This window comes from Anopheles moucheti, chromosome 2, assembly GCF_943734755.1.
Source record: "Anopheles moucheti chromosome 2, idAnoMoucSN_F20_07, whole genome shotgun sequence".
Taxonomy (NCBI): domain Eukaryota; kingdom Metazoa; phylum Arthropoda; class Insecta; order Diptera; family Culicidae; genus Anopheles; species Anopheles moucheti.
Window position 1 is genome coordinate 21970429 of NC_069140.1, and position 18055 is coordinate 21988483.

The following is an 18055-nucleotide window of genomic DNA, read 5'->3' on the forward strand; positions in this document are numbered from 1 at the left end:
CTGTAGCTGGCACAAACAAATACAAGCAGTACCCGGTGTTGAAAATGTGATGTGCTGCACTTCTATATATCGCGATCGCGGTTAGTATGATTATAGATCTAACAGTATGCATAAATTCTGTATTGTGAAACATTTTTCGGTGACATACGTTTCTTTTTCGTATTTATAATTCCTATATACGTGAATAAATTTTCAGCAAAACCCAACGTAGTCTTACGTTGAAGTACAGATTGGTGAATTCACGCGGCCTTGAACTGCTCCAGAAGTCCTCTAGACCTCTCACATAGTCGTTAAAACCCGCCCTTTCTGGTGGACGCATCAACGCCATCACTTCAACTAAATTTGGGCCTGCCACGCCTCCTCTGTCCATCTGGACGACCTAAAAGGACTTTACGAATTGGGTCGTCCGGTGTCATTTTCATGATGTAACCAGCACACCGTAGCCTGACGAGTCTAATCCTCTATATGACAGTAAGTTTGTCGTACAGCTCGAAATTGTGTCGGCTCCTTAATTCCTTCCTGCCACACACACGGGGCCAAAAATTCTTCTGGAATAACTTCCACTCCAATGAGTATAAGCTTTCGACGGGACGAGTTTTCGTGACACCCTTCTGGTACATGTTTCGGCACACTGCAGATATGACTACAAAAAATAATACAAGAGATCTAAGCAGAAGCGATATCATCTTATAAAAGTTCCAAGATATGAAAAGGATTCCAGAATTTAAATATTTCTCAAACTTTGCCACTTAATCTTGGAAACTTTGTATTGATAGTAAGGCAAGTCTTCATATTCCACATTCGGAATCAAATTCCAAGGATTGACTATCCAGCTGTGGATAAGTTGAAGAATTTCGGAAATTACAAGCCTATCGATGCTTATCTATCGAGGATGTAGTGTCAAAACTGAAGCAGAATATCAGATTGTTTCTTCTTCTTTCTTCCTTGTCTAACAATTGAGTTCTTAATGTGTGTTCAAGTTCATTTAAGTCAAAAACGAAAAAAGAGCACACAATCTTGTATGTGATCTGCAACCTTATTCTTAAATTTCAAACATTTTCCGCTTGGTGTTGTGCGGAACACCTGTTGTTGAACAGTACCATTTTTGGCGCTGCTTGTCTATCTAATACAATGAAACGAGGAAACCACAATAAAGCCAGTACCTAACAAATGGTTCCATCTTCCGACGCAACATTTAGTCAATTTAAGTGTCCGTATCGAAAACCTGCTCTACAAGTCTCCTTAAAGAGCAACAGCCCAGCTGCTCACTCGATGCGATTCCGATCGCGATAAGTACTCGAGCCGAACATGCATTTCCACTCATCGGTTTCGTCTAACAGTGGTGACGATGTGCGAAGAAAGTAAATAGCTTCTTCGCACCAGTTTACTTACCGTTAATAAATGGGTCCGCCTGTCGTGCCCGCAGCATCTTCCCATCCAGCTGGGTGATCCGAGGTTTAATCTTTCTTCCGATTAACCGCTGTCACTTTTTCCTCCCCCTTCCGAGCTGCCGATCGCTGAACATGGGCAAGAGCGTAAAGGCGTCACCTGGCAGACGCATAGTTTACCCGTCCCTCCCCGTAGTAGCCCTCGTCATCACAAGCACCGGCGATCGTTTGATTCCACCATTCTAGCATGATCGGTACTCGTCCACTTATAACGCGCATCTCAGCTGTCGATAAATCCGGGAATGCAAGGCTTTGCTCTCATACCCGTGGAAACTAAAGGCCAACTAAAGAAAGCCCACCTCAAACCACTCAGAGAAGCATTAACTGTAACTGATGATTTTCAGCAGTGCTCTGTGCCAACTTTACGATGAAACCCGTTCCCCGGTTGGGTTCGACCCCATCCCTGGGTACTGTTTCGGGGAGGCATAGTTGCAGGAAATGGAACGCACTTCGCACAACGGGTGAAACGGTGACCGACTGCCGGGACCCAGATTCGCGCACCGGAAGCAGGACGCACAAAACTCGCTTCCCGGAGATGGAGTGGCCAGTGAGCCGGGCAATGGAAAGTGATCCATATTCTAAGACGCAAGCCAACGCTTGCGAGGACCTCCAAGTCTATCGATTTCACCACCTGATCAGCCTCAAACGGGAGCACTTTGTTGGAGTTTAGGTGAGGAGCAGTTTCCTAAGGGAGGGTGGACGTGGGGTGGTGGTGGTGCGGGAAAAATTGCGGTACTACGCGGTGGAGTTGTTTTTCCACTTTCTTTTGCGTCGGTGCGTCTTGTGCGCTGCTGCCCGAGAACAAGGCCTTGCCCAGGTAGATGCCGCCAGCGCTCAGTTATTGCTCAGCTCCGAACGAGTCAAGATCAGTGCAGATCTCCGGCCCTGCAGTGAGTGTATTTGGCGGCTTTTTCACGGGCGCTCAACAGCACGAGTTTGAACGCGATAGTTTGCGTATTATAGCAAGTTTTTATAGCAAGTGACTGTAAGTGGTGAATTGGGCCTTAAGCACCGTATCCGCAAGCATGGCAAGATTGTGCACCGTTCTGTTGCTGGTAGTTACCGCGTTGGCGCCGCCAATTCGGTGCGATACGCGCAAACACTTCCACAGCCGCTATTCGAGCAGCTTAACCGGCGCAACCCGGCCGGACGTTTCGAGCAGATCGAGCAGCGGTGCGTACATAAAAACGATACCGTTGCGATTGCTGAACTGTCTCGAGCACGTTTCGCTCGTGGACTGTGGCAAGCTGTACCTGGTGCAGAACATGGAGGCACGGTCGTACCGCTTCGCCAACACCGGCAACATTACGCACGACGTGCAGGCGGTACTGTTGCCCAGTTACCGGAGCGCGGACAATAAACTGTTCAGCGATCAGCTGCTGGCGCTGAACGGGAGCGACGTAAACGAGCGGCTGGCACGTGGCTTGCGGTTGCTGTTCAACGAGCGCATCATCGATCTGCAGCTGGTGCCCGGTGTCGCCGTGCGCCTGACGCCCAGCGCCACGAACCAGCTCGAGTTTTCCGTCCGCAAGGGCATTACGGCGGTCGAGCCGGAGATCGCGGGCCGGGGCAAGGAAAAGAAGGGCATCCGCACGGTGCTGCAGCTGAGCGTGCCGCTGGTGCTGCTGCCCTCGATGCTGCTGGCCGGCATCCTGCCAATGGTACTGCCCGTCCTGAAGTTTGCGACCATCTTCTCGAGCATTGTGAACCATGCGGCCCTGGCCGCGGCCATCATGTACCTGGCGAAGCAGCATGCCGCTGAGCAGGAGAGTAAGCAAACGGTTTACTTCAACGCCGGCTACAATTAGGAGGCGCCCCCAAGGATGGGAATTTTGTGCAAAAAAAACCTCGAAACCAAAAAGAATTATTTCCACACTACAATGTAGTACCCGGTCCCGGTATAGAAGTGCGCACGCATCGTAGTAGTTTGTGGTCTTTTATTTAATTCCAACCTTAAGCTCTAAATACTATGATAGCGATAGACAAATAAATAAACGCGACACTATTGCTTTTTTCTTTTTTGCTCCCTTTCTTTTTCCTGGTTCGTTTCCTGGTGCGATCTCTCTATGGAACTCTCGTCTAAGGCTCCCATGCTTACCACTCCTCTAAAGGACATTCTTCTGTCCCATTATCATTCACTTGTTTTTGTCGCAAATTGGTCATTGGTTGTTGTTTCGCACGTTTCGATTTGCCTTATTTTTCACCCTGCCGCATTCTGCAAGATAAAAGCTCTCGCACCACCATCGGGCGGTGCAACCCTCCTAGGGCCACGGGTTACCCACCCGTGGAGGGGGTGGTGGTGAGATTCTAAAAACAAACCAAACTCATAAGCTCAAATCGAAGCGGTTTTTAGCGTTTCTGGCCACGTTACGAACGCACACTAAGGTTCTTTTTTTTTACCTACATACATACATATATATATCGCTCAGCAAAGAAAACAGTGAGTGTGTTTGTGTGTGTGTGTGAGAGGAATACGGAAGGACAGAAACTTTTAAAAACAAATATAGTTTAAACATAACGTAACACTGCCCCAGTGCTTTGTTCCCCATTGGTAGGCCAACTGCACGCTGGCCACCGTTACCGCTCATCGAGCGTGTGTGCTGCGCTGTGGTGCAAAACCATTCCTATCCAGACTCCTATCGGTACCCTGGCTGACCGGTGACAACTAGTCGACCTTATTCCTAACGGTGGCATCCTGGCGATCCTCCTCGTTCATATCCTTGTCGTCCCAGCCCCACACCGCCTGCTCCGACTCATGGTCGAGCTGGTTGATGTAGTCCACCATGCGGGCGTGCAGTTCCTGCTCGCTGTACTGGTGCGTCCCGTCGCCGGTCCGCAGCACGCGCTTCCGTATCAGGTCGTCCGACACCGACTTCAGATCGTACGCCCACCCGATCCGGGCGAACAGGTCAATCGCGGCGGTCGTGAAGTTGGTGCTGTACGTACCGAGCTCGGACGTTTTGTAATCCCACGGGAACACATGGTGGTAGTTGTGCCAACCCTCGCCGTAGGCTGCAACCGCCACGAACGTATTGTTGGTCGGCGAGATGTTGCTGCAACGAGAAGAACAAACGAGCATTACGCCGCTGTCACGGAGCGAATTTGTTCCACCCGTTCACTTACCGGTCGTACGGTTTCGTGCCCCAGATGTGGGCCGCACTGTTCACCAGCCAGGTTGCGTTGAGCGATAGCACGTACCGGAAGATGGCGACCACGTACCAGGCGTTCGAGAACGTTTCGTCCAGGTAGTAGTAGGCGAGAAAGGTCGGCAGGACGAAGCAGAACAGTGGCATCAGGACCGCGTAGTAGCGCTTCTGGAACATCACGATCCCGTCCTGCTCCAGGTCGGCCATATCCACCGCCCGGCCGCGCCCCTTCACGTCCGGGTGCTTCTTCACCATCAGCCAGCCGATGTGCGAGAAGAAGAAGCCGCGGGTCGCATTGTGCGGGTCCGCATCGGTATCGGTGAACTTGTGATGGACACGGTGATCCCGCACCCACTCGTACACGCTGTTCTGGAAGGCTAGCGTTTGCGCTAGCATCAGGAACAGCCGGAGCGGCCACTTCGCCTTGTACGCCCGGTGCGACCAGAGCCGGTGCGCTCCGGCCGTAATGCCAAGGGCGCCACACGAGCCCAAGCTGAGTGCTGTCCGTGCGTCGCACATGTCCGGGTAGGGGTAGAATATTTTTTTTTTACACCGCGCAACGAGAAAGAGAACAAAAGAAAACATAATTAAATAATGTAAGTAGCAATCGATCAGGGGGCATAATGGTTACACTCGTTCGGGGTTTTTTTTTCTCTCGCACCACAAAAACACACTGGAACACTGAGTTTTTACTCCCGACTGATTGGCACCTCTCTTCCACTGTGACGGGTGATGGTGCCCAAAGGATCAAACAAAAAAATGGCGACCGAATATCATCGCGGACGGCAAGATCGATAGCGTATTATCGACGATGATCGGGTCCAATCTAGCGCCATGATGTGCCGTATTTGCGTGCGTTTTGCGCGCCATGATCGGACACATTTTCTGCAATTGTTGTTGTGCCCCCCCCCCCCCCCCCGCACCACACCAAATTGCGGCGGGTGCCCGATTTAACCACTTTTACGCGTCGTGACGTGGGGTAAACGGTGGGTAAAGGAAGCCGCGTACAGCGTGTACCTATTAATCACGATCATATTGGTCGAAATTTTGGACGAAAAAAAAATGGAACAAAAGCCGTTTGGCGCATTTACATCTGCCCATCCCATCACGCTAATACGGGGCCGCTAATGAGCCGTGGTAGCATGAGGTGCTCATTTCTTCTGCGTCAATAATTGGTGTTGGGGTTTGGTTGGTGTTTTTGCCCCATTCCCGGGTGATTTTTCCTATTCAACGTAATTAAATGGTGACGAGAGAGAGAGAGAGAGAGAGAGATAAAACAGCGAATCATTTTCCCTTTGACATTGAGCACCCCTAGATGACACCTGTGGGCGGGAATTTGGCATTGACGTGCCAGGTGATGATTCACGTGTGCGATCGCTTTAATGTCCAGACTTCCTGCACGCGCGGGCGGAATGCAATCGTGCCGATAAGTGCCTGAAGCTGAGCTGAGAGTTTGGGGCAATTTTTGCATCGGACCCGGGGCAAATGAACTCTGCTCATCATGCGCCTTGTGACGCACGCGGGCAAACGAACGTTGGAATACATTTCCGCCATTCGAGAGACGATTCGTACTTTCGCTCGGACTCCTGCAGACCGAGCATCATTAGCATGCGTTCTGTAGACCCAAACCAATGGATCACCTCGGACCGGAGTTCTGGAACAACAAGCCAATACGTTCCCGGGCTGGAAGGGAGGGAGGTTACAAAACCATCGAATGACGTTCATCGCGAAAACGGGTTGCGTGCTTTGCATGCGCAAGCCCGGATCCCGGTGGGAACGATCGTGAAAATCGATACTGACCTAAAGATACTGCATGCTTCGTGCGCTGCTTCTTGCGTCTAGCTATAATTTATGATGCAAAATTTTTCATCACGACATAATCGTATTAATGATCACCATTTTGTCACAACTTTGTGCTGTGGGGGTCACATTTTCCACCCATCACTTTCCCTGAATTGTAACAAAAACACCCGCCGAGCCCAATCAGGCATGATGTCGGTGCAGGTTGTGGATGGATTGCGGACGTTAGATGACCCGGCCAGTGTTTTGCTTCGCTTTTGTTCCCGGACACCCGTGGCTGCATCAACACCCGTGTAAAAGCAAATGCACTCGAGAGCCGCCTGAAGTCGACACCATCAGCGCGAAACTTTGTTTGCACTTTCGCGCGCGCAAAAATCAATTCGTCATTCGGGCGCTTTTATCTCTGCTGCCCGGACAGATGATTGCTTATGAACCCCGAAGGGTGCCGACCCACACCGGTCACCGTTCGGTCAATCTTCCGGCCCGGGTCCGGGTTTCCATTGTCGAAACTTTCTCTTTCGGTGCCCGATTTTCCCTTTTACACGCGCACCGAGCGGAATGTGTTTCCATTCCCGGGTGCATTTCCGGTTTCCCTGATGGATCAGGGCAGCACGATTGTAATATGCGAACGTCACCCGGTGGCGGTATGTAACGCTGCTGTCGTAACGGCCATCATTGCACGGTGAGTGTGAGTGCGAGTCGCTTGGCGAGGGATTTTTTGATTGAATTATACGAACAATGACCAATGTTTCGGGCTGACGGGATGAACGCGTGTGGCTGATGGTGGGGAGCGAAACGACAACCACCTTATTCGGTTGCGGAGCAACTTGATCGACACCACCGGCACTAAGGTCGACCGCATCGATCGCATATTTCCGTCACGTCGCTGGACATTGTCTTCGAGATTCGCCCCGTACTCTCGATCGTCGATCGCCATCCCCACGCCTGAACGTTGGTAGAATAAATCATCCGGCCATCCTCCATTCGGGACCGCGTGTCGACTAATGGAACCGATGAAACGCGCTCAATTCTCAATGTGGTTCAACACGGGCATAAAGTTATGCATAAATAGATATTTATAAACTTTTTGTTTTTTGGAATCCCGACCCTTTCCGCCGTTGCCGTTGCGTGCCACCAGAGCGGGTCAGGAAGTGGTCGTAAATTCTGCACGATACAATTTGCCCGACTCATTACGGGGTTATCAAGCTAACGCTACCGCTAGCCATACAAAAAAAACGGTTTGCGTCGGTAGATAATAAATCACGGCTCGTTTTACGACAAATTGGCAGCTGCAAAAATTTTGCCTCGACTGTTATCAAGCTGCAATTTTAAGCTTCAAACGTTATGCATAATCTATCTGGCGGAAATGCAAGCTATTTTGACTGGTCCAAGTGAGTCATGAATTTACAAAATGGTCGGCAAGGTCGTTGGTAATTTATAGGTTGAAAGCTTAGCTGTGGTTAAGCTGTCTGGGGCAGATCCATGGGCATGATGAGCCTTGAGTTCGGAGGTCGTGATTCTAAATTCATCCAAACCTACCAGAACGGCTTGTGAAATTGTCATTAGACCATCCTTTTGGCTAACAGAATAGGACTGCTACTTTTGGGTTCATCTGTTAGAGCCAGAAAGACTCCAGAGAATTTAATTTGAGAAATGAACTTTTAAGTTGGATTTGAGGTAGAAAGTTTGGAGATATAAGTAAAAGCAGCAATGAATTTAATATATAACTTTAGAAGTGTGTAAGACATTAAAGACTAGGAAAGGTGGGAAGATTTCACATCGATATTCCACAAAAGTCTGATTATTAATCAGAATTACCTTCAGCTCTATGACTTAAACTCTAAACTCCCTCATTAACACTATTCAGCTAGAATCAACAACTGAATGCCTTATCATTTTTACGATCCTTATCCACCCCCGATCTAGATAGGCTGGTAATCTCACTGGAGCAAATTGTTTCAGGAATATCGGAATACCCTTTGCCCAATACTCACCCAAGAAAAATGTGCTCCACTTGGCCGATGTTACCAACAGATAACTGCCGTACAGAAAGCCAAGATGCAGATAGATGAAAGCGATAATGTTTCGCCACACGTACACATGATGATAGTGGCGTCCCGTACTCGTACCCTGCACCTTCGCGACATCCTTTGGCTGTGGAATCGTTACGTCAGAAAATTCGGTAAGTCGGGCGACACAGAAGCGTGTATCAGCAACAACCATTAGCGTATCCTCCTACCTTTATATCTTCTGTAACTGGTGTCGGTTTCGGTGGTACGTTCAGGAAGGATTTGTTCTTGTACTGCTGTGTGCCAACCGGTGCATTGTTGTTATTTCGATCCTCCTGCTCGATACAGGCCTCCGCCAGTAGTATCGTGTTGCCGAGCACGTTCGGTGCCATTGTTGCCGTTGCGGTGTATGTTCGTTATATATGCGAGAGATTCACGTGCCTAAAGTGGAATAAAGGAAGATACACGGGATTCGCATCGCCGTGGTCAGTTAATTACGGGTTAAAGTCGTTTCGCTTAGGGAGGAGAAATTCGCATCCAATAATTTTTACGATCATGCAGCACTTCAAGCATGATGTCACAGTGCATCCACTCAAAACAACAACAAAAAAGAACCAACCAACAACCGGATGGAACTGACCCGGCAATTGGCAAGGGGCAGAAATATGCAGACACATTTTAACAGACGCATCCCGGGGCAGGGCGTATTCCCGAAAATTGGAGAAAGTTGCCTAGCACACGGCGTTAACCTCTGAACCGGTTATGCTCTTGTTTCTCTGGTACTGTCAACGATCGGTGCGTATGATACGATGCACTTTACAACCCGGTGGTATTTAACGATTTCGGTATCAGCAGATGGACAACGAACGTGAAACTTCCACCGCAGCATGAGCGATAAGTGAGAGTGCATCCGTAATCGTACGAATATTTCTTTTAATTTTTGGTGTTTTCACTCCCCAAAATTAATTTCTCACGCACTTTGTTTGGACCGTTTTATTTTTATTTTGGCTTTGGCGTTTTGGCTACGTACAGTTGCACGCACCAGATGCCATTTTTGTGTGCGCTTTTGTGCCGATCGCACCAGAACCACCAGTATCGCTTATTAAGCACCCGAAGCAAGTTATCCATTATAATCACGTCCCTTTTCGGTTCATCATCGGTCAACGTGAGTGACGATTTCTGACATTCGGCTCTACTTTTTGGGCAGCAGGAATGAGGAAACGGTCAAACCGCAACGGTCTACGCATTGCCTGCAAATCGCGCAAACGGGGGGAGATGGGTTGCGCAAGTTGTTTGCTTGTTTGTCTCGCTTGTCCAGCTCGGGCTTTGTTCCGTACTTACTGCCAACTTAAGAAAAAGGGATTTGCAACTTAGTCATCCACCATTACACGCGGCGCGTATCAATCATTTGGTATTCTTGGGCGAGCTAATTAGGAACGCAATATGCGAAGCTTCTGCCGAAGCCAAGCACAGCGGCCGTTTCGTTAAGCGTTATGGGTTTCCTGTTGGAATTTTTCACCCGCCCAGCACCCTGCCCTTCGTTCCATACGATCGTTACCATACGCAGAAAGTGGGAAAGATTTATTTTAAGCATTTTTACGATCGAATTGGAACCGAAATTGACGAAAACAATGTTAACGACTCTAGTGCGTATACGGGTAATTCGCTACTTCGTTAAGGGAATTTCTAATGAAGGGAATGTAAGCAAGCCTGGTCATTGTCTGTGCCTGGTAATATGGTGAAATAGGTGGAAATCTATTCCCCAATCTATGTTTTACCACTGTATTGCTAAGGAGTTACTCACATCAAGAATCAACTCTCAAAAGATTCATGTATCTTCAGAGCGGTGGCGCATCAGAGCAATGGGGGTGGCGGTGGGGACAAGTTTCTTTGAGGTCAAGAATTTTTGATAGTTCATTAATCTCAGAGGCTCAAAGAATATTTCAAATAGAAATTCCGATCCGATGCATTTGGTTCAAACATTCCTACAGATTCATGCATCCGAATCAGATTTACCCAACACTAAACAAGACATCACATCTAAAAAATATTCAAGTCAATGTCGCCAATTGAAACAACTCCAACTCAGTGCGACACAGAGTTGCATTTCTCAGATGGCAGCATTCCCGATAGCAAAGATCACGAGGTTGCGCGATGGTAACGAAAAACTTCCACACAAACGACGAACCCTCGCATTTTCCGAACCCCCAAGCGCTGCTACTAATGTACTGCTGCCGCAATGTCACGGTGAGCACGTTTTTTTTGCAATTCCTCTAAGTTCTTCATCTACTGTCTCTTGCATTGAAGCTCGCTTAGATTAAACGCGGCTCGATTCGAAAGGGGACAACACACGCATAAGCGTTTACACACGTGATCCAATCCTCGTCGGTCAGTAATGGAGCTTGTTGCGAAATAAAACCCGACCCAGTGCGGATCATAACCGTGGTGGTAACAACAACAACGAAAAAAAAAACCATGCCCAACAACGTATCGGCAGCAATGCCACACCGGTGAATCGGATGCAATTGAGCTTTTATATTTATTAGTTCGACTCTAACAGCGGCGAAATGTGTTTTATATGACCGACCCGCGTGGCGTTATTATTATATTTTAGGTTTGGTGTTTTCGGTGCTGCAGGAAGGTTGGATCATGCAGCAAAGCGACCTTGATCGTGTGCTCGTAAATCACAGCCTGCTGAAGGTTGTTCCGAACCACCGTCTACTGGCAAGGCAAAAGCGGGAAGCGAAGGTGATAAAAGCCCAATTGGGCACACGGATGCACACGGATGACGTGCCGTAAGTTACGTTATTACCCAATTCCCCCTTCCCCACTGCATTACAAATCGTCACCCAACCCTTTAAGCACCACCTGTACACACATTCGCCGTGGGTCACACTCATTGCCATTACGGCACACTTGATCTTGACCATCAGCTCGCTATTCGCTACTTCTTCGACGCGTCGGTGTGCGATCATTGCGTTGGTTGGTGATTCCAATTAGAAGCCCACCGGGAAGCGAACGTTCTGCCGCAGTTACCTGCCCTACCATCGGCCATAGGCCAGCAGTGTGTGTTTGTATGCATCAATTGACCGGTTAGGTTTTTTCTTCTTCGTGCCTTTTTGCTTGATAGCCTTGCACTAGAACCTTTTTGCATTGCGAACCCTAATCCGCAAAACGGGGCACGTGAGCATTAAGGCGAATCTATTGGCCGATTAGCAGCGTGTCGTGTCGGTATGCTGTCGTTACGTGCGCTTTACTTTCACCCCTTCCCAAAACTTTAACAATTCCTGCCACTTCCTGGCTACAGCTTTGACGGACTTTCGCCCATTCTAGCTGGTGCTGGTAGTGTTCCCGGTTTCCGACCGTGCGGGAACTCCCATCCGTAGCAAACCAGTAGGTGGTGATGGCCACGTTTTTCGACAGCTCGCTGTGGAAGCGGAGGACAACTGCTGTGTAGTAAACGAGCTTTGAAGGAAAACCTGCACCGGCAAGATTTGGGCGAGGTATGGGTACGGTAATTTGGCCGGCGGGCAAATAGCAGCATGGTGGACAACGTGCGGGACGTAAACGGTGGAATGGAATGAATCAGAGAAGGAAGCGGCAGCGTCACCCAAAATCCGGACAGAACTAGTGCATTATTACATACGTGACTGCAGACACGGTTCTACCCATCGCACGACAAACTACCGGCGAGGGCAAAGAATTCCGTTTTATTTTTAAACAACACTCTAATATTCTTGTTTGGAGCCGAGCTTGTCGGAACTACTGTCGGAAACTCATCTATTGGGATGAAGCGACAAATGTTCGCTGTATAATGTTCGTCGTACACGAAAAGCGTACAAAAATGGTGTACTTTCGCGCTAGACATTCGGACCAGACCGGACCAGTGTGCCAAAGGGGTCAAACGACGGTGGATGGTGGTTAATTAGTGTGGCATAGCCACTACCCATGAGGAATTGTCGCACTTTGGCACTTAAAGTTTCATTGCGACTGCCGCATCAAGGTTACCTTTCTCGCGTGGTGTTCCCAAAAAAAAAAAAGCTAGGGGGAAATTTTGCGGTTTTGCGATTAGCCACGATTTGCAAAGGTGGGGTCAGCAATGCCAAAGGTTCGTACGTTGGCGTTGGGTTTGGGGGGTACACTCAACACCGCAGCAGTTCGGAGCATGTGGTGGATGATAAAACTTTAACCCGAACGTAAAACAATTTCTATGGATGGTATTGTGTTTAGTTCTTGCGCTTGATGTGGATACACGTCTAATCGGCACTGCGCATTGACTGACTCACTCCTATGAATGGGTCCTTTTTTTGGGTCTAACCACCGTCATGAAACTTTCCTCTCCGTAAGGTCATAACAGCAAGCAGACTTAACGTGACACACCGAGCAATAAATAGGCTCAGTGTTAGTCGTTTTTTTTCGCCCACTCGGTCACATATGGCATAAAATGTTACCACTGAGCAGAGCAACCATTGCCTTTGCTCTGTGCATCAAAGATTTATTTTCACGCTCAACACACAAACACACAGGCTGGCCAAGGTCGAGATGCTAATTTTGGAAGACATAAAGCCACCGTTTTTGTGGCGCTTTAAGCGCAGGGATGAAATAAAAGCGCTTACTAGAACAGTGAAGCTTTGAACTACCAGCAGAGAGAACGATCGATGGTGATGTTAAAGGGTGCGAGACCAGAAAGGTCAGCGAAAACAGGACAGGTCTGCGATGGTCTCCCCAGACCCCGCCGGTACGCCGAAAGACGCTGTTTTACTTGACACACTGACACGCACCAGCAACAGGTTAACCCCAGGCTGTCTGCAATCGGATTCGCCTTCCACCGTTGCCAGGGCCATGGTTAGGAAAAAAGGGTTCAGACTCCACCCAATCCACAAGGACACACCACGGTTACACTGGGATGAGAAAACAGGTTTCCTTTATTGGTCCTCCTTCACCGGTGTTCTTACGCCAGCTTCGAAGGATATGCAGTGCTTTGGTGACCCCTTGCAGACGGTGGCAGATGCACTGGTAGACCTTGTCTTATCGGGCTTTTTCTTCTACGAACACGTAGGACATGATTAAAATTTCGTCCATCTTTAGCCGCACACGTGCTGAACAGTGCAGTGCAAGTGCTTCTTGTTTGATCTTGTGCCTTGAGATGAAACTGCCCCATAACGAGCTCTTTTTCTGCGCAATCCGCAAGACATACTTGTTGAAGGCTCACACCACGCTAATTTGCGTGTACGTTCAAGCAATTTCTGGTGCTGTTTGTTTTACTTCTGCAGTTTAAAAATGTGCCTCTATTGCCGAAACAAAACAAAACCTTACACACTAACTGTAGCGCCGTAACATTCGGGGTTGGTGCACGGTAAACATTTTACATCCAACGGACGTGATCGGGCGTAAAGGACGTGATGTTCGGTCGACGCAGTTTGTGTGTTACCGAACGCTGGGTCACTTCGGTTGTAATATAAGGCCCCTTATACGAAACCCCAAGCAAGCGACGACATGCTATAAACCAACGGCTTTCCAGCAGAAGTCAACAGGGGACATTGGGACTGCGAGAGTCCTATGACCAATAGGACCATTTGCAGCTGATGGTGAAATAAGCCATCTTAGGTTAGGTGCTAAACGAAGGATTTGGCCGATCAAGAAACATTGACATTGAGACAAGGTTAGAATTTTCCTTTCCAAAATGTGTTTGGCAGCACCTGTCTGAGCCCGTGAAGCTCGGCGAGCAGATAACAGTGCTCAGGGTGGACTCGGTATTAACGCTCCAATCAAATGTGCGCATTACATTGCCCGCGCAGTACTTTATGCCGAGCTGTGCAATGAACCATGCGCTTAATACCGAAACCAAAACGGCACAGGAAAAGCGATATATAAACATAAAACCAAATACAAACACACGCGAGTTAACAAACACCTTGGAGAGCTACGTAAAACAACGGCGTCCAAAAATTGCTGACCATATAGAACAAAAGTGTTCCGTCCGTCCGATGTGGCCGGGGACCCAACCCGGGGACGCACGGTACCAAACATGCACAACCGAAACTGTAAGTTCGATTTGAACTTATTATCGCTTGACCGCTGGACGAAGCAGTTGCGGAAAATGATATTTGGCATGTGGAGGAAGGAGCGCCCCAGGAATAAAGCTTTAGCACCAGCTCGCTGTACACACGTTAAACATTCGAACCGAACAACCAAATCGGAAACTTGTTCCACACGACCCCTTGCTCCCACTCCTTATCCCCTTCACCCTCGAGCACATCAGAATTGTTTGTCCGCACTGTCCCAGAATGTTAGCCGGTTCGAATTATGTTGCATCGAACTTTCACCACCACGCGTATCACTGCACTATCACTGAACGGCACGCTATGGCTGGCGACAACACCAAAACAGCACAGAACAGAACACGGATGAAAAAAAAATCCATTACCTTTAGCACACGTAGTTGGGTCGAATGGATGATGATCGTTACGGTACGATCGGTCCGCTCGGTTTGCGATCAGTCAGCGAAGTAAACGACGCACGGTGGTTGCGCCGGTCTTTTATAAAACTTTTCCCTTTAACCTGCAGGGCTTGCAGTTCACCCTCGCATCACAGCTACCTCGGGCCCTACCCCGGCCGTCGGTTCGCCCGACGGTTGGAGGGGGTGAACAGATTTTTCCTCGGTCCCGCATAATGCCATCGTTTAACGCACTTCTGTCGCCCGTCGACACCAGTTGCTCATCGGTAGCTCTCTGTTTGGGCTTTCTTCTCTCTTTCTCTCTCTCTCACTGTCTCTCCAACCTAATTAAGTGGTTTGCTCACGCTTGTTTTGGTGGGTTTCGCACTCGCTGCCCTGGGACAAGCGCGGTCCCGCATGTTGGCGCTTCTTCCTATACAAATGCACGGGAAGAACGTGGATGCAAAAATTAGCCGGAAACATTGTCAAACAGTTTGGCCACAATAGCCCCACCCCCACCCCAACACCCCTGACGCACGTTGGGGACACATTTTCACGCAACGGAAGTGATGCCACAAAGCAAAGCAATTGCATGCCACACTCGAAGGCGTGCAGACGTGTTTCTCAAGAGCAAATCAAGTAGCAACGAAACAAGTACTATCCCAGTACCCATCGCTTTCTGTCGCCCATAATGGGCCGTATCAAACGTATGGTGAGCAAGAGGCAGGTGACACACTGGAACGGAACAGAACCGAAACCGCCTGAGGTCAAATAAAACGCCAAAAATTCTGTTCCATGTTTTGGAAACAAACGTTCAAAAGAGGAAATGATCGGCGATCGCTCAAATGAGTTATCATCTTCTATGCGTTAGTGCGAATAGTTTGAAACAGTACTTGATCTTGTCAAGACTCTTATCATGGATTTGGATGGAATGGATTTTGAACATATTTACGGCTGTATTAATGCCTGGACGTAGATCAATAATTTTTTTTTTTTCAATCAAGAAAAGCGGCCAGGCCGTATTACTTAGGACTAAAAGTAACTTAATATAGTATACAATTCCCATTCTTTTGAAAAAATGTCTTCCTCAAACAGTGAAAGGTCACCTTATCACGGATGTAGATCAATAATATATTAATAAACAAATAACGACGAACTATTTCGTACAATATTTTGTTATTTACAAAAAACACAAAAAATATAAAATACAGAGATTGAAAAGCAAAAAAAACAAATACAGAAAAAATGTTATTAAATGCCTTCAAGGATTTGGGCATGATCAAATTACATCTCAATCAAAAATTAGTTGAGATACGTATCAATAGAGGAAACTCGTATTAGTAACTGATTTCAGTTGCACTAATTAGTAGGATTGGCGGAGCTAGCTTCGGTTCTGTGACAGGAACGCGGTACAAGTGAGTCACCTGCCAGAAGTCACCAGGAGCGCAACGCTGCCTCTTACCGCTGATCAAACCGCAGTCGATGGAAGCTGTACACCGATATCAAATAAGCGATCGAAACATCAGAACCCATTCGATCTCTTAAACACAATAGATGATCAGGAGATTGTAAACAACAATTCAACGCAAAGAGAACAACAGTACAATGCAGTGTCAAAATTGCCAACAGTTCGGCCATGGAGTGGCAAATTGATACAAGCCTCCAAACTGCATAAAATGTGCAGATAATCACCGTATCATCTGAGTGTCCAGTGGCCAAGAGGTCAACGCACGGTTAAATCCCAACGCACAAGCTGAAATGTTTTCGTGCCTTAAAAAGTTATGGTAGTCCAAGAACGATCAGATTAATCAAACCATAAATACTCAATTCCAGATTACACCACGCGTAAATTAGATAGGACAGACGATAACAAAGGTGGAATTTAAATCTTGATCAAAAACCACATTCAACATAGAGTAGCAAGCGGATTAAATTCTAAAATAATTATTATAACTTCAGTTACTTACTACAAAAGGTTCTATCCTGTTAATAGGTAAATTTTCAATCCATCACAAAAATTCACGAACATATTATCCACCAGACGCATCACGAAACCTCTCCACAATAGACTTAACTTTGTGAAATATCACTTTCAAAATACGCGACTGAATAACCTTCTTGACCTACGACCACTTACCCGAAATATGTTCAGTTTCTGCTTCAAATGCTGCAAACAACTAGGAACAAAAAAATATCCCACTACAGCAATGCTAACTGGAACATATTCCAAGAACATATCCATTCCATGATGAATCCTTTTGAGACACAATTAAGTGACGATAAAAAACAATACAAAAAATAGACGAAATGATTAAAAAAAGCTCACATTAACCGACTTAACGGCTCATAATTTAGTAGTCCCTCTTAAAACACTCAGTACTTATGGGATGATTATACCGTCAGAAATAATCTCGCTCATACAAATCCGAAATATAGCCCGGAAAAAATGGCAAAGAAACAGGCAAAACGTTTCACTTAAAAATAGTTTAACCGGCTCCAAAAGAAGATTAAATTAGCTTTGTTTGAAGTTGATGAAACAAAATAACAACAAACATTGGAAATTCGTTCGCAACACCTGACTTGGCTGGGCATGGGTGGGGCGAAGGGCCCACTGGACGTCCATTCTGGGATGGACGGCCGGCACGTAGAGGCTTTGGCTGCTTTGGCACGAGCATCGATCCGGGGACCGTATCGATTCGCGTCGATCAAACACGAGCGCCCGTGGTGAAGGTCCCACAGAAGTGACGCGGTGCTTCGATTACTTTGCCCTGCATCAACGAAGTGCATTTACCGTACATTGCTGATTGAAGCATGGTGATGCGACACATCTCGCCTATTGTCTTCGCTTTCCAGTTCCCCGTGCAGTCTTATTCTGTCACGATGATTCATGCGGTGCGATGTACCACAAACAACATGAAGGATAGATCAATGTCGTCGGTGGGTCAGAATTAGGAGCGTTAAGGTAAAGTTTTGGGCTGCTTTGGTAGGGGTGTATAAATAGAATCTGGCTTGCTGGGATACAGTTAAATCAAAATCATGGACTATGAATAGAATGTTAATAACGCCGGTTTCCATGATGAACTCTCATTTCTTCGGGCATACAATTTGAAGAATTTTTTTTAAATTAATTTTCAAACAAGACATATTTACCAAAAATTGTAATCCGAAAAACGTTTTTATTTGGTCTTTCTTTCTGTTTGTTAAGCGGCACCGGTC

General features: G+C 47.4%; 2 protein-coding genes across 2 annotated transcripts; one reads left to right on the forward strand and one right to left on the reverse strand.

The window, feature by feature from the left end:
• The first annotated feature begins 2473 nt into the window (after nt 1-2473).
• On the forward strand, nt 2474-3256 carry LOC128298600 (uncharacterized). Its single transcript, XM_053034370.1, has one exon. It carries the CDS (start codon nt 2474-2476, stop codon nt 3254-3256), a length of 783 nt encoding a protein of 260 aa, XP_052890330.1.
• Nucleotides 3257-3371: 115 nt separating this feature from the next.
• Nucleotides 3372-14900, reverse strand: LOC128297986 (acyl-CoA Delta-9 desaturase). Its single transcript, XM_053033707.1, has 5 exons — nt 14831-14900; nt 8634-8844; nt 8389-8548; nt 4572-5094; nt 3372-4501 (listed from the first exon to the last, which is right to left on the reverse strand). Exons 2-5 carry the CDS (start codon nt 8793-8795, stop codon nt 4114-4116), a joined length of 1233 nt encoding a protein of 410 aa, XP_052889667.1. The 5' UTR covers nt 8796-8844; nt 14831-14900; the 3' UTR covers nt 3372-4113.
• Between the last annotated feature and the right edge of the window lie 3155 nt (nt 14901-18055).